The sequence below is a fragment of the Amblyomma mixtum genome, chromosome 2 (assembly GCF_055824585.1).
Source record: "Amblyomma mixtum isolate Tamu chromosome 2, ASM5582458v1, whole genome shotgun sequence".
Classification (NCBI taxonomy): Eukaryota; Metazoa; Arthropoda; class Arachnida; order Ixodida; family Ixodidae; genus Amblyomma; species Amblyomma mixtum.
The window spans coordinates 13,341,855-13,362,489 of NC_143013.1; the positions used below are offsets into that span (position 1 = coordinate 13,341,855).

Genomic DNA, 20,635 nt, shown 5'->3' on the forward strand with positions numbered 1-20,635 from the left:
GCCTCTTCAGCTTTCAAGAGGTGCTGAGGAACCTCACGTGTCTTGGCTTCTGACCTTTCCTTCCTGACGTGCATGCAGAAAGTAGCATGTTGACACATGGCATCCCATGAAATGCTCATGTGGCTTGGACAATGCCACCCGCGTGTGGGGCAGATGGAAGGGTGCATTGGTAGGCACTCGCTTCTGCTTGCGTCATCCGATGGCTCTTGGCCTTCGCGAGCGTCGTCGTCCACGGAAAAACTGACTTCTTCCTTTGCGCGGCACGTACATTCGTTCGCGACATGACCTGTGGCCGCGTCGCACTGTCCGGTATCGTGACATGAGGTGTGCGGACATGACGAAACCATGACCGGTCCAGAGACAGTCTATTTTTATTGCTTACAAGTGGAACGCGAGGACCGGCAAAGTTCACGATCTTCAAAGCCAATCTATCGCAGAACGGCTATTTTTTTTGAAGTTCACTGATTTTTCAAGCTGCTGGACTATTCGGACCATAATGCAAGACTTTTTTCTTCATCTTGTTCCTTTAGCATTGTCTGACTGCTTGTATTGAACAAAAATGGGCAGCGAGATTCCATGAACAGGATCCGTAAAATAAGGTGGCCGTCCTCCTCTTCTCTCAGGAGCCAGGAAACTCTGTTGGCCGACTTGCGGAAGCAGGTGTCCAGCCTGGAGCAGCAGGAAAGGCAGTCGTCCAGCCAGCTGGCTGACCTGAACCGTGCCCTCAAAAGCCAGGAGCAGGCCGCAAAGACCCTGGAAGCCAAGTGAGTGTTTCCAAGTTTGCCTTGTGACTACGCCTAAAATATGGTGAGGGGGAACAAAGCAAGCTGCTCGCTTCTTTTTTTCTAGTTTGCCAAAATAGCCAGTTCCTAAACTTTTTCTGAGTAACTATAGAGCACAGGCCATTGCTTGTTGTCTCTCACCCATTCGTTCTTGTGAGCTGTGCTTATAAATATCTGCTGTTGCATCCAGCTGACACGTCATTAAAGGGACACTGTGGAGAAGTTGAAGTTGGCTTGTATTGATAGAATACCAGCTCTTAATCCCCAAAAGGCCACTCTTACATAAAACAAAGCTCTGGCAAGGTAGAAGAGAGCAAGTACTGAAGTATTGGCACCGCAGGACAATCTCACAAGTACAAGCTTGATGATGAAAACACCAAAAAACCGCGGACCTCTGAGGCTTGCAAATGTACTTGAAGGTTACGCGTCTAATATAATAAATAACACCCTTGTCACATGGGCATTTCGAAGGCCCTCAAACCGATAGTCTCTCGACTCAAAGGCCATGGAGTGCTGCTACATGGGTGGTTTCAACGCCTATCGAGTCAGTGGAGCAGTGAGGAACTCTGTCGAGATTTCGAGGGCCTTCGAGTGTTGCCCAGTGTTGCTGGCATTCCTTCGAGCGGCGCCAATATGCACTTTCGTGGATGGTACAAAAGCATGAGCAAACATTATTCTCCTAAACGTTAATGCAAGCAGTAAAAACACTAGTCTGTACAATAATTGAAAAATTGTATCGGTTTGGTTTAAAGCGCATTAATTTTATACTCTCCATCACAGAAGGCAGAAACACCAAAGGCATCAGTGTTGCCAGAGCTTTACAAAACTGTGACAGCAAATGTACTAAAGTCAGTGTCATTCAAGACAACGCAACTGGCCTTTAATATGAACTAAAAACGTACTAAGACTGTAAAGAAGTGTATTTTGACATTTTGTTCAGATTTATAAAAATATTATTCTTAATTGTACAAAATTGAAAGTAGCGATTGTGGTGCCACACAAGCTTGGCGTAAAACACGAGAACCATTTCAATGGCCAGTAGTAAATGTCTTCCGCTGCCGGGTAAGCTTCAACAAAGCCACTGGTTTTTATTGCGTGAATTCAGCGTTTTGAGAATGAACTTAGCTGTTTTACTTCAGTGGTATTGTCACCCATGTTAGGAATTTTTAAAGTTCTTTAGAGCTGCTGTATTGAGTCTCTCTGCATCATGGTGATGGGAAACCGACCATGTGTACATTCACTGAACTCTCTCGTGTTCTTGCAGAAATGGTAACATGGAAGTCAAGATTCGGGAATTGGAAGCGGCGGGTGACAACGCCACCCGAGAAGCTCGTCGGCTTGAGGCCGAGCTCCGAAAATCGGCGCAGGATCTCGAACAACGCTCACAGGACCTGGCACAGCTGCAAAACCTGTTGGCCAACACCAAGGTCAGTGCAGTGTCACGACAGCTTTGCGAAGCTCACGAAGCAGCTTTAGCTCTTTCAGGTGCTGCTTGCCATTTCTGTGGAGAAAAAAAAATTTTTCACAGAAATGTAGTTGTTGCAGGCCTCAAGAAAGAAAATTAGATTAGTTTTTTTGGTCAGATGTTTAGGGGAAACCTCCAGGGTGGAGTAAATTGGTAATAAGGGAGCAAATTACTCATTGGCATCCACCTAAGCGCAGCCATATCGCTACAAAGGAAGGCTATACAGGTTCCACAGTTAAAGAACAATTTGCCCTGGTTTGGGGTTCGAACTTCGAACGATTTTCACCGGAGAAGTCGCTCTACCGACTGAGCTAACCGGTACGGCAAGCTTATTGTAGATTAAGAGCAAATCAATCAATAACTCAAAGTGGGAACAGTTTTGGTCTGATGTTCATAAACTACCCTGAACCCCGTACCAGGACAAATTTTCCTTTGACTACGAAGTTTCTGTGGAGAGCTGTATAGCTTTCCTTTGTAGCCGTATGGCTGCGCTTGGGTGGATGCCAATGAGTAATTCGCTCCCTCATTGTAATTTTTTTCTATAGGCATATACAAAATTTTGTATAAAGTGTGTTCCCCTAAACATTTGACCAAAGTGTGTTAATGGCTGCAAATTGTAACATCTAAACACTAGGATTTTTCAGATTAATACTGAAAGGGTCATCGAATCACATTTTTCACTAAAATGCGCATGATGCTAGAAATGCAGAAAAAAAATGCTTTCTGCATGAGTATATCAAACATGTTACCAAACTCACGTTTCGAAAAATATTATTTGATATGTTCACTAGCGAACGGGGGAAACCTACCCAATACTGATATGAATAGTGCTGAATTCGTCTGAAGCAAAGAAATCACTCCTGGTTCTAGCACACTCCTAGATGAAGCTTTTTGCAACAAGGTGGGCAACAAATCTGTACTTGACAGTCACTGCATTGTTTACATTCAAGTTTTGTTCAAAGCTACTACTTGGAACACTCTTTGTTCTGGCAACCTAGGTTGCAGTTGCTCCGGGGTAGTTGCTGGTAACAAGAGCCATTGTGGATTTCATTGACATCAACTGAAACGAATAGCATGCAGCTGTTTTGCAGTGTCATATCCTGACATCTGTGTGTCTTGCGTGCTTCTCTTTATGCCTTCGATTTGTCTTTTTCTCGCTGTAGAATCAACTGCTTGCCGTGGAGAACCAGAAGCAGTGCCTGGAGAAGGAACGCGCCCAGAGTTGCGCCGAGCTGAAGCGTGAATCGGCTCGCTGCCAAGACCTCGAGTCTCAGCTGCAGAAGGCAAGGGAAAAGATAGACGAGCTGCAGCAGGCAGTTGGCCAGAGTAGCGGGGCTACAGAACGGTTGAGGGCAGAACTCGACCGATCACAAAAGTGCGTGACAGATTGCAATGCTAAGATTCAGAAGCTCGAATCCAAATTGGAGGACTGCGATCGACGCGAAAGGGAAGCAGTTGAGAAAGTGCTGGCTCTGGAGCGTAACATTCAAGACCTGCAGAAGGCAGCCGAGGAGAGTAATGCCCTCGCCAAAGCGTTGCGCGAAAAAGAAGCAGAGGTGTCCGGGCTCGCAAAATCCAAGCAGGCCCTCGAAGAGACCGTGAAGCAGCTTTCGAGCGAGGTTTCAGCTTTGTCGTCAGAGCTGTCGGATGAAAAAGCACGTGTTGCTCTTCTTGAAAAGGAAATCGCTGATGGCAAAGACCTTGTCTCCAGGGCGGAGAAACTGCAAAAAGATTATGAAGAAGCAGCACAGCATGTGGAAAAGGTGAAGGCCTCTTTGGAAAACAGTGAGCGACAGAAACAAGAACTTCAGGTCGAACTGGCAGGTCGGGTAGTCGAATGCGAAAAGGTGCCTGGCCTGGAGTGTGCACTTCAGGAATGCAGAGCGCAGCTTGCCAAGAGTGAGGCACGGGTTCGAGAACTGGAAGGCTTGCTGTCTGAAAGGGAAAATGAGAAGATGAACCTTCTGAAGAGCCTGTCGGAGAAAGAAATGACCCTGCAAGATTTTGAGAGCAAGGCGGAAACGCTGCAGAGAGACGCCGAGAAAGTTGAGATCGAGCTCGGGTCAGTTAGAGACCGGCTCCTTAAGAGTGATGAGGTGCTGAAGGGGCACGAATTAGCCCTCAAGGAACGAGAAGTCCTTCTCGATGGGGTGAAGAAGGAGCTTGATGATGCTGTCCAGAAAGTGCAGAACCTCCAACAGGCTGAGGCCGAGCAGCGACAGCTTGCCCAAGAGAAAGAAGCTGAAATCACGGCCTTGAAGCAAGACATATCCGCAGAAAAAGAACTCTCCAAATTGCTAGAGCAGCAGAGTCTGAGCATTCTTGAGATTGAATCATCCAAGAGTGCCTTAGAGTTGGAGCTTGTAAGCATGGAGGAACGGTATGCAGCACTGCAGCGAGAGCATGAGAGGTGCTTTGAGCTGGTAGAATCGAAGGACACAGAAGTCTTCACCTTGCGCAGCCTTGTTCAGGAAAAAGAAGCAGCGATGGAGGACCTTCAGGGCAGACTTGTGAGTGCCGAAGAGAACGAATCTCGTCTCGCTGAGGAAATGCGCAGGGAGAAGCAAGCTCTTGAAGAGAAGTTGTCTCTGGCCATGAGCGACATTAGCAACCTCAGGAAGGAGCTGAATGAGCAGGCTGAGCTTCACCGGAAGGTTGCTGGTGAGGTTGAGGCCATGAGCGCAAAGCTTGCCGAGCAGAATGCGTCGAATGAGGTGCTGCTCGAAGAAAAGAAATTGTTGGTATTTGCACAGGTGGCCCTGGAAGACGAGGTGGCTGCGAGCAAGAGGAGGGTAGAAGAACTGCAGGAGGCATGCGCCACACTCGATAGCCAACTCTTGGCCAGGAATGTTCAAGTCCAAGCCTTGCAAGAGGAAGTGGAGAGGCTTCTCCAGCATGAGGTGGCTCGTGTTCAAAGAGAGCTCTGCCTGAAAAATGCAGAGATTGAGGAGCTGAAGAGAGTAATAGAGGACCACTGCGAAAAGCAGAAGGAGTTGGAGACTTTGCGCCAGCAGGTTGCTGCTGCTATGAACCAGTGCTCGCAGTTTGAGCAAGAGTGCGAGGCCCTCAAACAGAAATGTGAGGAGGCAGCGTCGAGGGAGCAGGAGCTGCTCAGTAGGCTGCAAGTCCTGTCCTGCCAGCGGGATGAAGAGTGTGCCGAGAGGGAGGCCCTGGAACATGATTTGGTGGAGCGAAATGCGGTAGGTGTGCCTTTTGTTGCGGTGCTTATTTCTGTGATTGGCTGCGTCTGGCGGTATATTAATACTTGTTAACCTGTTAACTGGGAATACGTGTTCCTGGTATTTGTTCCCTGCGGAGGGCATCTGAAACACTACTCACCCCCTTTTTGGGCACTTGTGAAGCACTGATTCATCTAACTTCTATTGCCCATCAGAACTAACATGAACTAAACCAAAATAAGTATAGTCCTGATTCTTTCCAATTTAGTGCCATGAAACATCTAGATCGCAACATGGATGCTCGAAAGCAGCTGATGCTTCTGATAGACGCAGTGATCAAAGCCTTATTTGAGAAAAATGATTGCAACTCCCCATTCTGATTGGGAGAAAACTTGGCGCAACTGGCTGACATAATGGAAAACCGGAGAGGTATTAATGTGGAGATTTAGTAAAACATTTTAAGCTTTGTAAATAAAAGTGGAGAGACAGACTTCAGCAGATCTGTATTGTTATGCTTGCAAGTATGTGAAAAGTATGTGCTCTTCAAATATATGCATAAAACACAGAATCAAAGACTTTTCAGATGCTTGGGCCAGTAATGACAAACATAGGTGTAGCCGTTTTTACATACTGCCGCCGTGGTGGCTCGGTGGTTACGGCGCTGTGCTGCTGACCCGAAAGACGTGGGTTCGATCCCGAAATTCTAGAGGCCTTTGTACTGTGTGATGTCAGTGCACATTAAAGAACCCCAGGTGGTTGAAATTTCCGGAGTTCTTCACTAAGGCGTCCCTCATAGCCTGAGTCGCTTTGGGACGTTAAGCCGCCATAACCCATCTTTACATAACATTGTTTACTTAGCATTGTTTGTCAACTTAAGATATTTGTAAGCTAGAAGCTACATGCTCCAGAGTGCGTCTAAATCTGTTTTAGTGCTCCAAAGTGCTCCAGATTCAAAAATTTTAGTGCTCGAAAAATTGCTGCAAATTGCATTTTAGTGGTAGTATCACTGAAGGCATGCTCACGAAGTGCACACAGTTGGGCTTATCGTTTGCTAGGCTGTTCCTTCTGAAGGCTGATTCACAAGATGAACCGTCGGTTGTGGTCTGTCCGCGGCCAGTGCATCACATGCTCACACGTCACTACAAACTAGGTCTGCGATCCGATGCATGCAAGCAGACACGGCGGGACAGAAAAAGCAGGTGACGCACTGGGCATACCAAAGTTGCTTGACTACTTTAAAGTGATTAGCGATGCGGGAAGCAGGAAAGAGAAGAAGACAAGCTTTTGGATGTGCGCTGGGGGCTACCTGAGCCATACCAACTCCGTCTTTCCAACTTCCCCCCTTCGCATTCTTCGAATGAACTATAGCCGCATACCACTCAAGAATGAATCGGCAAATGTTCCCCCCTCATAAGAGCCCCTCCAACCAATGGTGTCTATTGGATGTCCCCATTAACCGATTCTCTCCCTCTTTCACTCATCGGTCCCCTTGGGGTGGCAGATGAATGGGGAATAACTAAGGTGTAATTGGATTAGCAGCGGTGTCACGGAAATCTGTCATAGTGAGAGACACTTACGGCAGCCGAAACGTTGGGAAGAGTGGGCTGGTTGCCAGACCTAGCTAGCGAGCACAGCTTCACGGCCCGCTGCAAAATCTCGCTGGGAAATAGCCACTTGACATTTTTCTCTTGACCTGCCTGCGGGCCGACATCACGTCTCGCATGGTAGTGACATGTGAACACGTGATGCTTGGGCCGTGGACTGACGTTCCATCATGTGAATCGGCCTTCAAGGACATCGCCCCATATTAGCAGACTTCAGGCGAACTGGCAGTATGAGTAGGCAAATGGTTTTGCTCGTATTTTATGTTTCACAGTGCCCTTATAGCTTCAGCATGGGCATGAAGCTGAAGACGGGCATTGTGAAACTTTGAATAAGTTAAGCTGCCTTACAGGCCGTGCTCACGGTGGTTTGCAGCAGCTATCAAAATGTCACCCCATGTATCTTAAGAGGCAAGTCTTCGACTTAGTGGCCATGCTAAAGATACAAATTAAGATTGGATCTCAGAAGCACCCTTAGTGTTAACTGCCGTTTCTACAGATGAAAAACGTGTTTACATAGAAAAGTAACAAGTGAACAATCTATGCCCTTTGACTTCTTATAATCAGGTGTGTTTGATTAATCACTAAAATTTATTATGAGCAGAACCATTCGCCTACTCGCACTGCCAGTTTGGCTGAAGTGTCTTAATGATGGGTAACATCCTTAACCCTTTAAGAGACTTCATATACATTGGGTACAAAGCCAACTCGCAGCTTTTTCGGAGAGTGTGTGGCACCTATGAGTAGTTGAATTTGGCACTCTTGATATCGTCATATAGTGAATGTGGTAAACAATATTTCGTGAAACAGGGAGGAGTGCAGCCCGCTGTTCATTTTTACATACACAGATTTTGCCACTAGTAATAACATCAATTGGTGTTTTGCTATTTGACACACTTTGTACAAAATCTTACATGTCCCTGTAAAAAATCAACTGCTGGTATTTTGCACTGGAAAACTAATAAATTGAAAACAAACATGGTGCTTGAAAGGGTCAGTTAAGAAGGAACAGCCTAGGAGACGAGTCCAGCTGTGCGTGCTTTGTCAACCTTCTGTCAGCATCAAGTGTATAGTAAAACACCCCCACAGATTTGAACTCCTCGTAATTCAGGCCAGTTTTCGCTCCCCTTGAGTTCAAATTATTCACTGAACTGTATTTGGCATTAATAATTGAAATTGCTTTGGGGATTATGTTTTCTTAACTTTTGCATGTCTCAACAAGCTGACCTCGGTTATGCACGACCTCTTGTGCTAAGTATACGACTTGCTTTCCACGAACATTGAGCATTTATGGTTTTTGCATTGTGTATGAGGGTGATGAGCCTCTCGAGCACTCATCGCAGCTCTTAAACTCTTAGTGAATCAGCACAGTGACATTACCTGGTTTGTATTCCTCTTTTGTCTAGGAACGAGACGAAGGCCTGCTGCAGCTAGCATCGGCACAGAGTTACTTGGAGCAGGCACTTGTGGCCGGGACAGAAAAAGAGGCTCGCATTCACGAGCTCGAACGGCTTACCACTGACACAACGGCAGCACTGGATGCACAGAAAGAAGAGACTGCTTCACTCTCTGAAGCGCTTCGTTCTGCACGTGACATGCTGAGAGAAGGCCAGGAGAGGCAGCTGCAACTCGAAAGGCTGCTAGAAAGCAGGGAAGCTGCCATTGCAGCCTTAACCCAGGAGGCGTCTCAGATGAAGAGTGCTGAGGCAGAGACCATCACAGCATTGAAAGAGAGGCTGGCAGCCCTCGAAGGTTTGCGAGAAGATGCGGAAGAACTGAGGCAGCAGCTTGTCGAGCGCAACGGGGAGAGGGACAACCTGTACATGGCACTGATGCGGGTTCGTAGCGAGACGGCGGTCAGGGAGCAGGAGCTCGGCCTGGCGCTCGTGGAGGCCCTGGAAAGGGAAGCTGAGGGTCCAGTCAGGCTGCTGCAGTACCTCGGGGACTACAGTTCGGCGATGCGGCAAGCAGTTCCGTCCCGTGGGCGAGGTCTTGCGGACCCGTTGCCACATGTTGCGTCTGCACTGCTTGAAATGCACCGCGTGGCCATTGGCCTTCTCGATGACTTGAGCGGCGCGCTGCAGACCCGCCATGCATGCCTTCAAGAGGAATGTCATCGGCTTGCTGCCCTGGACCCACGGCCTGAAGACGAAGTGGCATCCATTGATTCGGCGCTGCAGAAGGTGTTGGCCCAGAGGCAGGAAGTGACTGAGCGGATTGCCAGGGTGAAGGGCATGGCTGAAGCTGCAGCGCAGTGGGCGGAGTCCTCATTCCTTGCTGAAAGAGTGGGGAGCTCACAGCAAGAACAGGATCTTTCCTTACTGGACGACTCTTCATTCATCACACCAAAAGACAGCATCATATTGGATGACACAGCTGGCTCTCTTCCTGATGAGTGAGTTGCTTATGTTACTAACTTTCAAGGCTTTTCATTTCAATTTCTACATTTACTTGTTTTACTTGTTTTTTAGGTGTTTTTCTTTCATGGCAGTGGCAGTTTGAAAACTATGCTTGGCCTCAGATTCTGATGCACCAATCGTTGGCTTCTTTGATGAAAGTGTGAGTGACAGGGTGCGAAGACATTTCAGCAACTTCCACACATTTACATCGAAGACAGCCAGCCTCAGTTGACTTATTGAAAACACAAGCCTCATGTCACAAAGAAGTGCTGAAATTGCAAGTTTTGCTTTGGAAAGCACACAGTTGAACATGAAACTGTTATTTCTTGTGTTGCCTGTGAAGTGTGAATGTGCTGTGTAACCTTCAAGAACATTTTCAGAGGATGGCACAGTGGTCACAGGGGGCGACTTTTTTCTTCCTCTTGATTAGAAAAGTTCAGGAGAATTTTGCAACTAACTGTAACCTTTTCTGATTTAACAAAGTACGAAATGCATGATTCAGAATTTTCATTGCTCTAAATTTTGGTTCCATAAGATGACTGTTGTTTTCAATGCCCAGTAAATATTTTGAGCGCACCACCTCGAAACCACCTTTTTTCTTTTTAGTAGAGAAGTTAAAGAACTGCATGTGGTCAGAATAGATCTGGAGCCCTCCACCATGGTGTGGTGACTCTCTCCAACATTGCTCTCCTCACAGCATGGTTCAGGTGTTTAACTTGAGTGAGGCAGTTTCCATACCTTTCCTTTCCTCATAACCACATCACATCAAGTCCAGGTTATCAGTGTTATTGTATTCTCTCGGATACTGCTGGAATTTGAACAGAGTGGAAAAAGGGGATACTTTTTGATGATTGTATACCTTTCCTTTGCAGTTTGTCCCGTTGCCAGACTGCGGCGACTGTCGGCTACACTGACACAACAAACATGTCTACATGCGAGCTGACCCTGTCGTCTAGTGAGAGCAATGGCAGTGAAGATGAGTTGGTTGATAAGATGGCCCATGTATGCAGCTTGCTGGCTGCACTGCGTCAATCACTGCATGGCCTGCTGGACCAGACTTCAGCGCCTCCTCTCGCCTTGCTCAGCACTCCACTCCTGTCACAGTACGCCCGACGTGTTGAGGAAGAGTATGCCGCACTGCAGCAGTCTGTTGGCATTCTCAAAGGAAGATTGCCCAATCGCGGTGAGCAGGAATGTCCATGCGCTGTCAACGTGATGTCCGAGTTGCGCGTGCAGTGTGATGGCACTGTTGAGGCTGCCGCAACTGTCTTCTTCTCACCTGCACTTCCACAAGTGGAAGAAGAGGAGGAGGAGGAGGGGGAAGAATCTTTCACTTCCTTTGACGATGAACCAAGCACTTCCAATGCGCAGAGCAGCCAGCAGGAGCCCGGATCCCAGCCAGAAACCAAGACAAAGCAGACTGAAGCTTTGAGGGCAGCGTTTGCAGCGTTTGAGGTGAAGCTGAATGTCTTCTTGGGGGCACTTGCCGCGCTCAGCTGCAAGGAGGAAGTGCGGGACGAAGCGGGTGCTGAAGGTGACAAGCAAGGTGAAGTGTGTGGAAAGCTCCTGGACCAAATTGAGATGTGGGCTTCGCTCTTCAGAGAATTTTTCAAGCAAGTGAAGGAAGCCTCCACGCAGATTATGCAGATTTTGTGTGAAGGTGGGCATACCGCAGGAGTTGAGGTTGAGCAGGACAAGCCTTTCATGCAGAGGGAGCTTGCTTTTCTTCGACAGCTTGTGCAGTCTGCTCTTCAGCAAAGAGATGAGCATGAAAAGGACGTCAGAGTCCTCCAGCAGAACCTTCTGGATGAACAATGCACTGCACAGACGCTGCGGAAAGCTTTGGAGGAGCAAGAGCAAAATACCTGTCAGTTGCAGCAGCAGCTGTCAACCCTGCAGCAGCAGCTGGCAAATGGAGCCACCACAGAAGCTGAAGTACAAAGCTTGTCACAGAAAGTCGAAGCATATGAGCTGACAATTAAACAGCTAAACAGTGCGCTCGAGGAAGTTGAAGATGCACTTCAGTCTACAGTTGCTGAGAAGCAAAAGTATGAGGACAGTACAGCAGCTTTTCAAGATCAGTGTGCCAGAGCAGAAGAAGAACTGCAGAGAGTTCAGCAGGAGTTTGCGGAAGTGAAGGATGCCGCTGAAAGAGCACTGGCTAAGAAGAGCCAACTTCTCACTGATTTTATGGATGCCAAGGCAGTATCAGAAAGCGAGAGTAGACAGCTGTCGGCACAGGTCGATGAGCTGATGAGAGAGCTGTCTGAAGCAATGCAGAGCAAAAAAGAAACCGAAGACAAACTGGAGGACGAAAGCAGGCAGCTTGCTATGTTGAAGACAAATGTTGAACATCTGCTTGCATCTAACAGTGCTCTTGAAAAATGTTCTGAAGCTCTGAAGGAAGAACTGAAAAGTTCCAGAGCAGTGCAAGAAGCTCAGGTTGCTGAGATACGCAAAATGTGCCTAACTATGGATGTGTCATTCACTGAACTCTCTACAGTTGGTGACGTGGAAGTGGACTTGGCAACTTTAAGAGATGCTTTGAGTCGACGACAGCAAGAATTCAGTGGCCAGCTTCAACAGCTGGCGGAAGAGAAAAATGCTGCGTTATCAGAAGTCACCGAACTTCGTGAGAGGTTCTCCCAGATTCAAGCTGAGCGGGAGAGGCTCGAAGATGACAAACGCACGCTGATGCTGCAGGCTGAAGAGCAAGAAGAAGAACTGATGAACACCGATTCTCTTCTCGAGGAAAAGAGACTCTTGCAAGCGGACGTGGAGCGACTTGTGACAAAGCTTGACGAAATGGAAGAGCTGAGAGTCCGCGTTGTCTCCCTGGAAGAAGAGAAAAATGCCAGAGAAGCGCACATAGAATCGCTGCTGTCAGTCCAGTCTTCAGCAAGGCAGGTACAGCTGCAGTTGACTGAGAGGGAGCAACAGCTGGCTGCTCTGGAAGAAGAGATTGTCCTTTTGAGGAGCAAGGAAAACGAACTTGAAGGAGCCCGGCAACTTGTCTCTACACTGGAAGGCGATTTGGCTGCCTTGAAATTGCAGTACGAGGCCTCCCAAAAAGAACTGGAAGCCTTGTCTGGGGTACAAACGAAACTGCAGTGTGTTGAAGCATCGGAGGCTGAGCTGAAAGGCCATGTTGACACACTGAAGGACCGCAACGAGCAGCAGACACAGGAGCTGAAACAGCTGACACGTGAACTTGAGTGTCTCCAAGCTTCGGCGGAGGAGTCGAGCGGTGCTCTTCAGGCGTTGAGAGACCAGCTTGCAGCCGAAGAGGAGAAGGCAGCTGCTCTCACAACCGACGTCGCCGGACTTGCTGTGGAACTTGCCAAACGCAAGCAGCTTCTTCAACTTGCTGAAGATGAAATAGGCAAACAAGCTGCTGTACAGGTTTCCCTTGAGAGTACCATTCACCGGATGGGAGAAGAAAAAGAAACTATGACAAAAAAGCTGCAGTCTACGGAGGAGGAGAACGAATCGCTGAAATCTCTTCTGAACCAAAAGAGCGAGCTTAGTGAGCGTCTTCGGGGTGAATTTGATGATGCCTGCCAGCATCTCGAGCAGTTGAAAGCAGAGTTGGCACACTTGGTTACGGAACAGCAAGAGCATGAGCAGCAGCTGGCGCAAGCACATGGTGAGATTAGCACGCTGTCAACATCCAAGTCGATTCTTGAAGGTGAGGTTTCTGCGTTGCTGCAGAAGGTAGATGCTGCAAATGAAGGGCGCTCTCAAGCTGAAAGTGAAGCTGAAAGTGCAAGGTTTTTGCTAGAGGAAAAGACATCAGAAGTGGAACAGCTTCAAAGCGACCTTAGCAGAACAAGTGGTCAACTTGAAGAGTCTAGGGCTGAGTTAGTGCGTTTGGCCACAGAACAGCAAAAGCAGCAGCAAGAGCTGAAGGCTGCTCAGGACGAAATCGAGAACCTGTTGGCCTCAAAATCAGTCTTGGAAAGCAAGGTATCCGAGTTGCTGCAAATGTTGGACACTGCCCAGGAAAACTGCACCCGGGCCGGACATGAAGCACAGTCATTGAAGCTGCTTCTGGACGAGAAGTCGTCAAACTTGGAGTGCATGCAAAGTGATTTTGACGCAGTCAGACATGAGCTCGAACAGGCAAAGACCGAATTGGCACGTTCAGTCTTGGTACAGCAAGAGCTTGAGAATCAGTTGAGCTTGGTGCAGGACGAAGCTGGCAAGCTGTCAGCCGCAAAGTTGGCCCTAGAGGGTGAGGCATCCACACTGACACAGGAACTGCACAGTGCAAGAGAAGGCTGCGCCCAGGCAGAAAGTGAAGTGCTGAATGTGAAAACCTTGTTGGAAAAGAAAGCATCAGAAATAGAATGCCTGCAGAGTGATTTTGAAATGGTTAGCCACCAGCTTCGCGAATCTCAGGCAACTTCAGCAGAGTACGCTAATAAGCAGAAGCAGATGGAAAGCCTTCTTACGAGCACCCAAGAGGAGGCCAGGAAACTTGCAGGCATAAAGACGTCCCTCGAACAAAAGGTTGAAGAACTGACAGCTCAAGCGGTAGCAGCACAAAAAAGGCAACAGCATGCTGAAGACGAAATGCAGAGTCTCAAGAGGCTGTTGCAGCAAAGGGATTCTGAAATTCAGCGTGTCCGCTCTGACCTCACCACTGCCCAGTGCCAGCTTGAAGAGCTTAACGGTGCTCTTGCTGCTGAGGTCAACAAAGCTTCTCTCACAGAGTCTTCATTAAAGAATGAAATCAAGGTCATTGAGGAAAAGCTTCAAGAAAGTGCAAGGAGAAATGAAGAACTCCTGGAAGCTAATAAGCAGTCAGATTCCAAGCTGCAAGCTTCTGAGAAAAGCAGAAACGAGCTACAGGCATTGGTAAGCTTCACTTTGAAGTTTCTCTCTGTTTGCGCGTATTATCCATTTTTCCAGCTAACCTGCTCCTCTAACTCGGATACTCACGCTAGGACTTTGGTTGGCTTGAACAGTTTGAGATTGCATTATAATCGTAATAATATTTCTTTTTATATTCTCCTGAGGTCTCAGTCTCCACCCTCGCTTTATGTTAAAGTGTCAGTCTACTGAATTTTATCGGCCATATTTTCTTTGCAGCAATTGATAGCTCTTTGCCCAAATTACCGTTTAACCAGGTGTGGTGCCAAGAAGTGCAGTAGAACATTTTAAAATAGAATTTTCTGATGTGGGAACACATCCTATATGAGATGGTAGACTCATCTGGCAACCGTCAGAGGGTGCGGCAATCGATGCAATCCAAGACGAAGCGGCTTCGTGGTGCATACGATATCTTGTTTGACAGGCAGTATGTCAAGCTTGCAGAATCAGAGCGAAGTTTAAAAGAGAATGTTGTTAAGGATGAACGAACAAAACTTTGACCCGTATGTGTCAACTCCGGATAAACGCATTTGTGACAGCCAAAATGATGACGAGAGTAGCGACTTCCGCCACGTGGTGACAAACATGGCAGCGCCCTTCGAAGCTGGACCCCTCGTTTCGGACTGAATTCTCGTTGTTGCTGCCTTTTTCAGTGTATTCACTGGCCATAAATGGGGCACCGGTCTTTCGCTTCGTCTCACCTCGCCTATAATAAAACGTATAAGTGATAAATTTGCTTAATTTTTTTACTTAGAGTGAGGATTCTGTCGCTTCTAGGTTTAAGAGGAGAGTGTTTGTTTACAGTAATGGTTCCCGTCCTGACAACCAGATGGAGTCACTATAGGCTGAGTTTATTTTTGCGTCTCTGCTAGCGTACGCTGAAGTGGGAATGCGGCTGTCTTTAGCGTACGTAGACAGCGCAAATTTATGCTCTTTTCTCACTGTATCTGTGTACGCCACGAGCGGCGACGTGCAAAAGCGAGAAACAGGAGCGTCGTGGCGGTTCCCCCTTGCCTGGGCGTCAACAGATGAGATGAGAACAAGTCCTAGTTTTTGCGGCGAGCAAATCCGCTTCGCTCATTGGATTTTTGGAAAAGTGTGAACGCGCCCTTATAGAAGACATAGAGATGGATGCTCCAATGCATGCGTAGCGGCGTCGCCGGTGAGACCTTCTTTTTTCAAAAACGCTTTTTAAAATATGATTAAGCAAAGTTAAACTGTAAATATTCATGTGATTTACAGAAGAAGCGACCGGTGCTCCTTCTGCAGTTTACTAGAACAAAACGTACGTTTCTGTGACATTGGGGCATACTAACGGCACGTAGTATATTCACTTATGCTTCTACAAAAAAAGTCTACCACCTGCTGCAACAAAAAGAACGTTTCGGGTCGCCACCATGCATTTTTACGTGTCTTTTAATGCCAGAATATAAATTCCTGCCTAAACCGCGAGAAGTTCCCTCGTTATTGACGTTATAGGGTGCCAACTACCAGAATATGCCATTATTTACACACTCATCTCCTCATTCTTACTGATGTCCACAACAAGGCTAGTATCAAAAAATGAGAATGTGGTTGCTAACACACAATTCTGTGAAAAAAGCTTAAATCAGTGTTGTTTTTTTGTTTTTGCGGAAGCGCTGGAAACTAAGAGCCTTAGTTGGGATCCACTTGGGGGGGGGACAGAGGCCCCTACTCCGTTCCCATGGTGGAAAGGCACGGCTGCACCAACCTGGCCCCCATTAGCTTATCTGTGCTATTAGTTTAGTTCGTCTTTGGCGGGGGTGGCCCTCAGCTGACTCCTCGTGGAGGCAGGGAGTGGTGCCAACCACCCCCTGTACTAGTTGGAACCTCCAACACTAGACCTGTCCAGGCACCCAACGGCACACAATTTTTTTTTTCGTGGCATGTGCACACACTCCAGAGGGGTGGAATCCTTTCTCATGTGAATGCCCCATTACCCATGGATGCGGCAACCGTCACCTTTCCTTTATTCACCTTATTTTTGGACTGATTGTGCTGCTGTAATTGCTTGTAGTAGATTTCTTCAGTTGTACTTCAGTTGTACTTGTAAGCGCTTTGAACTCAGCCACATGCAAGTACACTATTTTGTTGCACTGTTTTGTCAATCCGCACGTGCATTTCCTCGGTTGCTTGTGTCTGTTTGTGAAGGCAGTCTTGTTGTGCCTTGGTTCGTTTTTCGCATGTGTTGCTTGCGTCTGTACTTCATACTTCCCACTCCTACTTACAGCCTCGCCTTGAGGCTCGCAGTATTGTATAGATAAATAAATGAATGAATTAATTAATTTCACTGAGCAACCATCATCATCATCATTCTGACCACGCCCACTGCAGGGCAAAGGCCTCTCCCATGTCTCTCCAATTAACCCTGTCCTTCGCCAGTTGCGGCCACCATATTCCCGCAAACTTCTTTATCGCGTGCGTCCACCTAACTATCTGCCGCCCCCTGTTACGCTTGCCTTCTTTTGGAATCCAGTCCATTACCTTTAACGTTGGTTATCTTGCCTGTGCATTACATGCCCTGCGCAAGCTAATTTCTACAAGGGTATCATTAACTCGAGTTTGTCTACTGATGTACTCTGCTCTATCATTTTCCTTTCCATAGCTTTCTGCATTGTCCTCAATTTCAGATCAACTTTTTTCGTTAATCTCTACCTGTTGTGTCCCCTTATTGCTTTTGTGTGTGTAACGACCACTCGCATCCTCCTCCTAACGACCACTCGCATCCTCCTCCTAACGACCACTCGCATCCTCCTCCTAACGACCACTCGCATCCTCCTCCTAACGACCACTCGCATCCTCCTCCTAACGACCACTCGCATCCTCCTCCTAACGACCACTCGCATCCTCCTCCTAACGACCACTCGCATCCTCCTCCTAACGACCACTCGCATCCTCCTCCTAACGACCACTCGCATCCTCCTCCTAACGACCACTCGCATCCTCCTCCTAACGACCACTCGCATCCTCCTCCTAACGACCACTCGCATCCTCCTCCTAACGACCACTCGCATCCTCCTCCTAACGACCACTCGCATCCTCCTCCTAACGACCACTCGCATCCTCCTCCTAACGACCACTCGCATCCTCCTCCTAACGACCACTCGCATCCTCCTCCTAACGACCACTCGCATCCTCCTCCTAACGACCACTCGCATCCTCCTCCTAACGACCACTCGCATCCTCCTCCTAACGACCACTCGCATCCTCCTCCTAACGACCACTCGCATCCTCCTCCTAACGACCACTCGCATCCTCCTCCTAACGACCACTCGCATCCTCCTCCTAACGACCACTCGCATCCTCCTCCTAACGACCACTCGCATCCTCCTCCTAACGACCACTCGCATCCTCCTCCTAACGACCACTCGCATCCTCCTCCTAACGACCACTCGCATCCTCCTCCTAACGACCACTCGCATCCTCCTCCTAACGACCACTCGCATCCTCCTCCTAACGACCACTCGCATCCTCCTCCTAACGACCACTCGCATCCTCCTCCTAACGACCACTCGCATCCTCCTCCTAACGACCACTCGCATCCTCCTCCTAACGACCACTCGCATCCTCCTCCTAACGACCACTCGCATCCTCCTCCTAACGACCACTCGCATCCTCCTCCTAACGACCACTCGCATCCTCCTCCTAACGACCACTCGCATCCTCCTCCTAACGACCACTCGCATCCTCCTCCTAACGACCACTCGCATCCTCCTCCTAACGACCACTCGCATCCTCCTCCTAACGACCACTCGCATCCTCCTCCTAACGACCACTTGCCCCTCGTCGCACGCTGTCGCCAGATGCCCCCCCATGGTGCGCCCCCGCATCCTCCTCCTGTTTTGGGAAGCCACTCCCTCCCGTGGACGCTTCTCCGCTCCCTCCTTTCTTCGGGCGGCCAGTTCGGCTCCTGCCTCGGTCGACGCTGGTCGCACCCTCATCGGCTTTAAATAAACGAAGTCTTAAAGTACCGTGTGCGTCTTTCGCTGCATCCAACACAGCGACCGGACACGACAGTGGCGACGAGAAAGTGGATTCGACCCGCGCTACGCAGCGCTATTGACAAGCCATGGCTACGCGAGGGTTTCCCAATCAGATACCAGAGTTCAACGGCTCATCGTGGTCATCGTGGGTTGGACGCCTTCAGTTCTACTTTGAAGCTAACAACATCACAGACCCAGCCTTGAAGAGGGCCAACCTGCTGACGCTGTACGGGGAGCAGACCTACGATACTGTCTGCGCCCTTATTCAGCCAAGCACACCAGCGGCAGTGTCTTACGACGACATCATAAAAGCGCTGCAAAAGCACTACGACCCAAGGCCATCCGAGGTCTACAGCCGGGCTCGCTTCCAACGACGAGATCAACTGGGAGGAGAAACTGTGAGCGCCTACGTAGCCGCGCTCAAGAAGCTCGCTGCCGACTGCAATTTTGGAACGCTGTCGACAACAGCTACCGGGCAGGAGGGAGACGCAGCTTCTTCTGCTAACACCACCATGCTTCCCTTGGACGTGATGTTACGCGACAGATTTGTGTGCGGACTGAGTGACGAGTCACTGCAGCAGCGCCTGTTCGCTGAGAAGGACCTCACATTCAGCAAAGCTTACGACATCGCCGTTCGAGCGGAGAGCGCCGGTCACCAGCAGAGAGGGATTCGCCGGAACACCGAGCCGGTACACCAGACAAGCAACCAGGCGCGCAAGCCTTCTGTTGTTGTAAAATCGGTCAAAAAGGCACAACGCTGCTGGCGGTGTGACGACCAACACAACCCCCAGGGATGTCGATTCCAGTCAGCCACGTGTAATTTTTGCCACAAGCGAGGGCATATCGAAAGAGCATGCATTACGAAACGGAGACTTGCCAAGATAAAGTCACCTTCCCAGCCTAATCACAGCGTCAACGCCTCAGAGAATACGCCGCTATCTGATCTCCATGGAACAACATCAGCAACACCATCTGTGTTGTACGACCTGAACACCATGAATCTCGGCACGCGACCGAAGATTTTTACAGAAGTAAGCGTACATCACCAGCTGATTAAGTTCGAGGTGGACTCCGGCGCAGCCTGTACTCTGATCAGTGAGGACACGTTCCGAACTTCATGGCCATCTGACGCACCCGCCCTGCAACAAGACGACACGCACCTGCGAACGTGGTCAGGACAGAATCTGCCACTATTGGGCTCTGCCAACGTGCAGGTTAACTACAACGGCCAGACCCATACGCTACCTCTGCTTGTTGTGAAGGGCACAGGATCAAGCCTTCTAGGGAGAAACTGGTTTTCTCCACTAGGCGTGATGATATGCGGCATACACCAGACGCCGAGCCAGAACATGGTTGAGCAACTGCAAGAGAAATACGAAAGAGTATTCTCGGAAGAGATTCCAGGAAACGAAGGGCCCCCGGTCACACTGGAGTTGTTGGACAACGCGCAACCCAAATTTCTGAAGGCCAGGCCGGTGCCGTTTGCTCTCCGAGATTCAGTTGAAAAAGAGTTGGACAAACTGGAGCAGCAAGGTGTCATCGAGCCGACGCAGCATTCAGAATGGGCCACACCACTTGTCGTAGTTCGCAAGAAGAACGGAACCATACGCCTCTGCGGAGACTACCGGAGCACCGTCAATCTTGCGACTAAAGCGTCCTCTTACCCGCTACCGACACCTGAAGAAGTATTCAGTGTACTGCGTGGCGCAAGAGTCTTCAGCACATTGGACCTCACCCAGGCGTATCAGCAGCTGAAGGTGAGCGAGTCAACTGCTGAATTATTGGCAATTAACACACTGAAAGGCTTGTACAAAGTCAAGCGACTGCCTTTTGGCGTAGCTGCAGCCCCGGCCATATTTCAAAAATTCATGGAGACAGTGCTTCAGGGCATCCCAGGAGTTTGTGTCTACCTTGACGATGTCATCATCAGTGGCACTTCCACTGAAGAGCATGCAGTGCGCCTAGAGCTCGTTCTCGAAAGGCTAGCAAACGCTAATTTGTGCATAAGCAAATCGAAGTGCTGTTTTGCGGTGCCAGAGGTGCAATTTCTGGGACACCGAATTGATGCGGAAGGCATTCACCCTACCGAGGACAAAGTGCGAGCGATCACAGAAGCACGAGCTCCAACAAACAAGCAGGAGCTACAGGCTTTTCTCGGACTCTTGACGTTCTACGACCGGTTCTTGGAACAAAGAGCTACCGTGGCCAACGACTTATACCAACTCCTTCGGAAAGATGTGACATGGACATGGTCGCCACGCCATCAGCAGTCATTCGATGCCCTGAAAGACCTGATTCGAAGATGTACAGTCCTCCGCCACTACGACGAA

General features: G+C 48.8%; 1 protein-coding gene across 6 annotated transcripts in view; it reads left to right on the forward strand.

The window, feature by feature from the left end:
* Nucleotides 1–20,635, forward strand: part of LOC149358468 (uncharacterized) — a 54,018-nt gene that overhangs the window by 11,776 nt on the left and 21,607 nt on the right. For all 6 annotated transcript variants that reach the window (XM_089570535.1, XM_089570536.1, XM_089570537.1 and 3 more), the window contains 5 exons: nt 624–764; nt 2,047–2,209; nt 3,411–5,447; nt 8,434–9,422; nt 10,299–14,286. In XM_089570535.1, coding sequence (XP_089426661.1) covers nt 624–764; nt 2,047–2,209; nt 3,411–5,447; nt 8,434–9,422; nt 10,299–14,286 — 7,318 coding nt within the window. The remainder of the gene's footprint in view (nt 1–623; nt 765–2,046; nt 2,210–3,410; nt 5,448–8,433; nt 9,423–10,298; nt 14,287–20,635) is intronic.